At 45.7% G+C, this 6,984-nt stretch overlaps 1 protein-coding gene across 1 annotated transcript; it reads right to left on the reverse strand.

Annotated features, from left to right (window-relative positions):
- Window positions 1-1,191: 1,191 nt before the first annotated feature.
- On the reverse strand, window positions 1,192-5,615 carry MED28 (mediator complex subunit 28). The gene is made up of 4 exons (XM_074951630.1): window positions 5,404-5,615; window positions 4,753-4,819; window positions 2,298-2,410; window positions 1,192-1,522 (listed from the first exon to the last, which is right to left on the reverse strand). Exons 1-4 carry the CDS (start codon window positions 5,563-5,565, stop codon window positions 1,325-1,327), a joined length of 540 nt encoding a protein of 179 aa, XP_074807731.1. The 5' UTR covers window positions 5,566-5,615; the 3' UTR covers window positions 1,192-1,324.
- Between the last annotated feature and the right edge of the window lie 1,369 nt (window positions 5,616-6,984).

Genomic DNA, 6,984 nt, shown 5'->3' on the forward strand with positions numbered 1-6,984 from the left:
CTGTCACACTCTACCCCACCCATTTGAAAAGCACGTTGCAGTCACTTGCATGTTGGGATAGCTGCCCATAATGCACTGCTCCCAATGCCACTGCAAGTGCTGCTTGAACAGTGCGCTTGAAGCTGTCAGTGTGGACAGACTGCAGCGCTTTCCCTACTGCGCTCTCCGAAGGCTGGTTTAACTCAAAGCACTCTACATCTGCAAGTGTAGCCATGCCCTTAGTTTACATTCTCTCCTGCATTGTGCTCTCAGAGCACAATGGCAAGCACAGAGCAGACAAGCTGTCTGGTTCCCTCACTTACAAAGTTTCAGCTAATTAGCCACATAGTACACAATCAGGCAGTACTTCTCCACTCGCTTTCCATGGCAGCTGCAGCAGCCTGAAACTGGTAACACTCAATTTCTAGCTACTTCAGCTAAATCTGCTTTGATGAGGAAAGCCAACAACATTCTCCCAAGGTGCCAAACCCTTAAACTGAGTGGGTATAGTTTCAGGAGGAAAAGGTGGCACCATACATTTGTAGAAACAGGCCATGGAAAGGGTAGAAAATGCCAGGCATTATGCTTAGATGGAGGATGACTGGGAAATATTAACCACATCTCCATCCCTTTCCAGCTCTCCTACAAGATTTTAAAAGCATCAGATGCCAGAGCATTTCCCATTAGCACCAACATCCCATCAGCTCTTTCTGGCCATGTCTACACTAGGAAAAGAGATGTACTTTTTAAAACACATTTAAAATACATTCTCCCCACTCCTAGCGAAGACAAGTGCCTATGTCACAGATAGCAGCAGTGCTCAACAGAAAATCCTTGCTTTGATTTATTTGACCAATCAGTCTCAGCAATAAGAAGTCTGCACTATTTCTCCAGAATCTTAGGATGTGACATGATTAGGAACACTCACAGTGAAAACTGTATACGAGGCTACACTTGAGATGAACAAATAAACTCTGCAAGTACTTCTAGATCAATAGTGCCTTAACTGGACTTTAGCTTCATTAGGACTTCTCTGTCAGTTTCCCCAATAGGAGGGGGGGTTAGCATATTCTATGCAAGTGTATTCTGACTACAAGGTAAGACATACATGAGCATTTGTTCAGTTTGACTGTAAAACCAATCCATACTTTGATAAAAAGTTAAAAAACTACAGATTCTTCCCCATTTATTTTATGCTTAGTTGTGTCCCACTGTCGTAGTAAAACACTATTTATTTTTATACTACAAATTACATCACATATTATACAAGGTAGAAAGCTCAATATTCCATTTCACTTTAAGTTAAAATACTACTCAAAGATCTAAATTCAAACATCTTTCTTAATCATGTTTGCTTCATGGGTGCAGGAATATTAGCAGAAGCCTGTTCTAGATAAGCTAATGGTCCTTGAGGCATTTCTGCAGGTTTTTTGTGTTGCACATTCATGTCTTCTAGAACCTGCTGCCAGTGACGCAGTTTACCCAAATGCTTCTGAATTAGTGCTTCTTTCCGCTGTAATTCATTTTTCAATTCTGAAACATCCTGCAGTTGATAGACATCTTGAATTAATAAATGACTTATTTTCCTTGTAAAAAGATTACATCGTAAACGCATTTTAACTATTACAGTTCCTATGAAAGAATGGACAATTCTCAGAGTGAAAACAACTTACTATGAGAAGTGGCTGAACTGGAGATAGAATGTATATCATGGAAGGGAGTAGCCAAATTATTCTACTTGAGTGTACCAGGTCTCTGTTTCCATACCCCACATGTAATTCAGAAAGAGGTCTACCCTCTGCACATCCAAATTTGACTAATTGGTCTGTTCCCTCAAAGGGGCATATCTATATCCAGATTTTCTTACGTGCTGTAAAGAGCTACTGAGAATGATCCAGGTGAGCTCTACAAGCTTATAGGGACAGGGCAACAAGCTAATTAAAATCAACCATTGTTTGTTCTGTGCTGCATTGCACCTATTTGTACCTTTAGATTCTAGGATTTTCAGGAAAGAGACCTGCTTGTTTGCACGGCACACTTGTAGTATTAATGTAGCCATATAAATAATAATGGTAGGACAGTTAGGAAAACGAACATAAATGGGAATAAATTTTAAAAATCCAGTATGCTTGCAGATGGAGAAAGAAGAGAAATGTTCCACTGAACAAAAACTACATTTCTTGATCAAATATGCTACTTGTCTCAGATTCTCTGTACTATCATGGAACAAAAGAAATACACCCTTAGTCTTAAAAGAAAGGAACAAATTAAAGTTGTCACAGGTCAAGTAAGTAGATAAAAAGATGGTAATCTCCTACCTCTTTAATAACTAGCTCTGGTTTCTGGACAGACAGATGTAATCTTTTTTGTAGGAAAAAACATTCTGTTTGTCTCGCAACATCCAGAAATTTCTGGATACATTGATCAACACCTAAAATACAAAAATATAACAAGATTTGAAAGATAAAGAAATCAAAGACCAGATTAGTTTAACAACATCCATAGAAGGAAATTAGTTAATGTACATTAGCCTCTTTGTCCAAGTAGCCGGGTGTTCAATATATAAAAACTAATCTACAGCTTTTTCCAAAAGACATTTGAGAAAGTAAATCCAAAAACTTGATTGTAAACCTCTGTATTTTTAGTGGCCTGTATTTTTAAAATCTGAAGTCCCTAAATAATGGAAAGTAAATTGACTAAATATATCTATAGATATCCCCCCCCACAGACCTTTACTTCTGCAAGGTCTAAGAGGCATGCCTCTTTTTTAATAGTAACCAAGTTACAATCAATATTCTGTAAGATGTGGAAAAGAATACGGTCACTTCCAGTTTCACTGCAAAAGGTTAATTAAAACTTCTCTAATGACAAAGGGCCTCAAAACCCAAGTATACAAATGAACAGAAAATCACTTCTGTGGGTATTGAATGCAAATACATTAAGTAACATTTCAGTGTATTCCCATATAGCAAGATCACTGCACAAAACCCTACAGTAATGTTTAGATAGATGAACGGTACTCAAAAAGGCATATTTGTTAATGACTCTTATAAAATTTATTTAGTTATCCAGTGCAAGAGTTTTCTTCATTCCAGCATAGTCCAAAAGCAGTGTTCCCTCTAATTTTTCCCACTTGTGTGCGGAATGAATTTTGTTATGTGCACCAATATGGACACACATCACCTCCATATTGGTGCACATAACAAAATTCATGTGGCGGGGGTGGGGTTCAGAGTGTGGGTGGGTGAGGGCTCTTGCTGGGGCGCAGTCTCTGGGGTGGGGTCAGGGATGAGAGGCTCAGGGCTGGGTGGGCTCCAATTAGGGTGAGGGTTCTGGGGTGGGGCTGGGGATGAGGGGTTTGGAGTGCAGGCTGCCCCAGGGCTACAGCGGGGAGAGAGGACTCCCCCCAGCTCTCTCTCCCCGCAGAAGCACCTCTCCCCCAACCGCGGCAGCTCCGGGGCTGGGGGAAAGCATCTCTTCCTGCTGCGGCAGCTCCAGGGCTGGGGCCAAGGGATAGGCACCTCTCCCCCAGCCTCGGCAGGGCTGGGGCTGGGCTTGATTGGGTCCGGGGGGGGGGGTGCCTCTTCCCCAGTTGCGGCTGGTCTGGGGAAGGGGTGCCTCTCCCACGACCAGTCCGGGGATGGAGCCGGTGAGGAGAGATGTCCCTCTCTGCCGTGGCAGGTCCGGGGCTGGGATCTCTCCCGGCTGCAGCCCTGAGCACCTACGCGGCACTTAATAGGCTACTGTGCAGACGCGCAGCTTAGAGAGAACTTAGTCCATAAGCATAACCTGATATCTGAAAAGAGAACAAGAAGCTAGAGTTTTCAAAAGCTCGTAAGTCACTTTCGAAAATGGGACTTCAATTCTTAAATCCCTTTCATTTTCAATAAGACTTCTGAACATTTTACCCAGGCCTTTTTCTACTTTATAAGCTACTATAAACAACAGGGATTCCAGAATTAGAAGTTGGCTTCTAATGCGGCCATTGCATGAGCAGAACAGCAATCCACTAGACTATATTACTCCCAGTCACATAGCTTTGAGTGCAAAAGAAAGATTTTTTTAAAAAAAAGATATTGTCAAGGTAAGCAGAACCCAGGTTCTTCTTTCCTCCCTAACCTTTTTGCTCAGTCACTGTAATTCATGAGGCTTATCTGTTTTACAAACCAAATGCTTCAGTGGGATTCTCTCTCCCATTGCCAGCTAACTATAATAGTTGTGAAAAATTCCACAAGGCTGTAGCTATACTAGGGACATTTTTCAAAAATTCTTGTAATTGTTAACACTGGTTCAGCCCCATTGGGATTAGCCACATTTGGATCTCTACCATAAACGACACATAACTTGCTGATATCATGTTAAGCACGTTGGGCAGATTTTCAGTAGTGCCTAAGTGCCTAACTCTGAGAGTTATGTGTTTTTGAAAATCCCACTAGGCACATGACTACCTAAATACTTTTAAAGAGACCGATCTTAATAGGGTGAGATGACACAGTATTTAGAACAGTGGCAGCAGACACTGGCTCTCTCCACTACTGCTTCCAAATTAGCATAGACCAGTGAAGCTCAAAATATATTAACAGTGGTAAAAATTTTTTATAGATTCCCTAGTGTAGGTAGACCCTATAAATGCACAGGTTCCTGAGATTATGTGTAAGAAATTAGAAGGTTTGTAGTTTAAAAATTAGCACAGATTAACTTAACAGTATCTTTTTAACTAACCCAAAGTGCCAACCCTGTTATAGCCAGAACAAAATATTGGCAGGCTCTTACCAGTTCTAATTTCTTCCTGATCTGTGCCATTCACATAATCCTGACTCACAAGTGAAGCAAAGCAAGCCTGGATGATTGGGAAAATAGAGATACTTGTTTTAAAGGAGAAACCAGGCACCTTATGCACATATCATGCAAGGACAGCCAGCCAGCCGCCACTTGTCAACAGCCCTTGCAAATGGCAAGAGTGGTGCAGGAAGGCAGAAACTCAGCGCACACTGCTTCATGCAGGTTCATTTCCCCCAAACTCCTCAGCCCTGTATGCCTCCCCCCGCCCCTGTGCCTCCCCTTCCCCCGAACCTCCCCCCGCCCCTGTGCCTCCCCTTCCCCCCCCCGCCTCCCGAACCTCCCTTGCCCCTGTGCCTCCCCCCCGCCCCCCCCACCCCTGTGCCTCCCCTTCCCCCCCAGCCCCTGTGCCTCCCCTCCCCCCGCCCCCCGAACCTCCCCCAACCCCTGTGCCGCCCCTTTCCCCCAGTCCCTCTGCCTCCCCCCCACCCCCCGAACCTCCCCCCGCCCCTGCGCCTCCCCTTCCCCCCCCCGCCCTGAACCTCCCTCTGCCTCCCCCCCCCCCCGCGGCCCCGAACCTCCCGGAGCCTCTGCCTCCCCCTCGCAACCCTGAGCCCCCCAGTCCCTGAGCTCCCCCCCCCCAACCTCAAAGGAAGCTTCTAGCTCGTCCACCAGGGTGCTGTTGGGGTTGCGCGGTCCCGCGGCGGCTGGGAGGAGACCAGCCTGGCCGGGGCCGCCGGGAGGGAGCGGAGGGGGAGGCGGCCCCGGCGGCTGGTTTGTAAACATCCCGCTCAGAGCCGCCGCCATGACGCGCCGCCCCGAGAGCGAACTGCGCCTGCGCGGCGGAGGGGACGGGCTCCGCGGAGGTGGGCGTGGCCTGCACGGCAGCGTCGCCCTCGGGAGCCCTGGGAGTCGCCAGCGTCAGGGAGCTGCCCCGACAAGGCCGGTGTCACTGCCCCGGCTGGCGGCAGCTGCTGGCTCAGGCCCCCGTCCTGACAGGAACGAACAACAAGCCCCGAGGCTGCCGTGGGTTGCAGGCCCACGGAGTCAACCTCTGCCCCTACGGCTGAACGGAGCCCCCGGAGCTGCGAGGGCTGCAGGCAGCGCCGCGCTCGCTGGCCTGTCTCCGCAGAGAGGCAGCAGCTCGCTGGCCTCTGAAGGCCACCCCAGCTTCCTTGTATCAGCGGGTTGCCACTTCTCCAGGATTGTCCTGGAGTCTCCAGGAATTAAAGATTAATCTTTAATTAAAGAGGTCATGTGATGAAACCTCCAGGAATCAATCCGACCAAAGCTGGCAACCCTATTGCATCGTCACCCAATGGGGTACAGGTTTTCCCATGTCTCCTTCACTGACTCTGTCCTGGCAATCGCATACACAACCCCTAGCCCGTTAGTTCTCCGAGGATAGAAGCTGTAGCTTCTGTCCTCAAATGCCTCTCCTCTTTCTTGTATCTATGATCATAGTGGCCTTTTTCTCCTTGTATCTATGATCATAGTGGCCTTTTTTTAAACCTGGAGAGGTTTAAATTTGGTAAAAGTATGCTTCAACTTTTTTAATCTGGGCTGCCTTTTCACTGTCCATCCAAAAAAATAATTTTTTGCAGCAGATGAAAAATAAATGAGTGCTAATAATTAAGGATTTAATTTGCATGTGGAATTAGCAATATGTGCTGAGATATACTGGTGCTTTTGCAAAATTATGCACAGGTAAATGTTAAATTTAGGACAGCTATCTGCATATGGATCAGATAGTGGTTAAAGCAATTAAGTTACAGTTCCAACTCTGCCACTGATTAGGTGTACAAATCTAAAATTATCACTACACTGCTTTGAAATGATCAGACAGAAGGAGTTTTACAAACGCAAAGTATAATAGCAAGACAGAGGAAAAGATTATCCTTTCACATGTATCCTGTTAACAGTTTATTTTCCTGTCACACTCCTACAATTGTGCTGAGCCTGTATCTATGGCACTCAGATGCCACATCTGCTGTGAATTCTTGGGGCCAACCATAGTTACAGGAAGCAAAACATGGGTGCTGTCCTCTAAACAATTAGCCAGCCACAATTAAGTCCTGACTGAACTGCAGTTGGGAAATTTACAGGTGTCAGGGAAATACTAATATGAGGGGTCAGATTTCAGAAAATTAGAATTCAGATGGTGTCACGTGATGGTGTAGATTGATCAGTAAAAAACAGAGTCGTTTTAGTCTCTGTAAACTCCTC

This window comes from Natator depressus, chromosome 4 (genome assembly GCF_965152275.1).
Source record: "Natator depressus isolate rNatDep1 chromosome 4, rNatDep2.hap1, whole genome shotgun sequence".
NCBI classification, from domain to species: domain Eukaryota; kingdom Metazoa; phylum Chordata; order Testudines; family Cheloniidae; genus Natator; species Natator depressus.

Coding starts and splice junctions, on each gene's coding strand:
- MED28 (XM_074951630.1), bottom strand. CDS start 5,565: ATGGCGGCGGCTCTGAGCGGGATGTTTACAAACCAGCCGCCGGGGCCG. Junction 4,820..5,403: donor AGCTAGAAGCTTCCTTTGAG/GTTGGGGGGGGG, acceptor CCAATCATCCAG/GCTTGCTTTGCTTCACTTGT. Junction 2,411..4,752: donor TCAGGAAGAAATTAGAACTG/GTAAGAGCCTGC, acceptor TTTGTATTTTAG/GTGTTGATCAATGTATCCAG.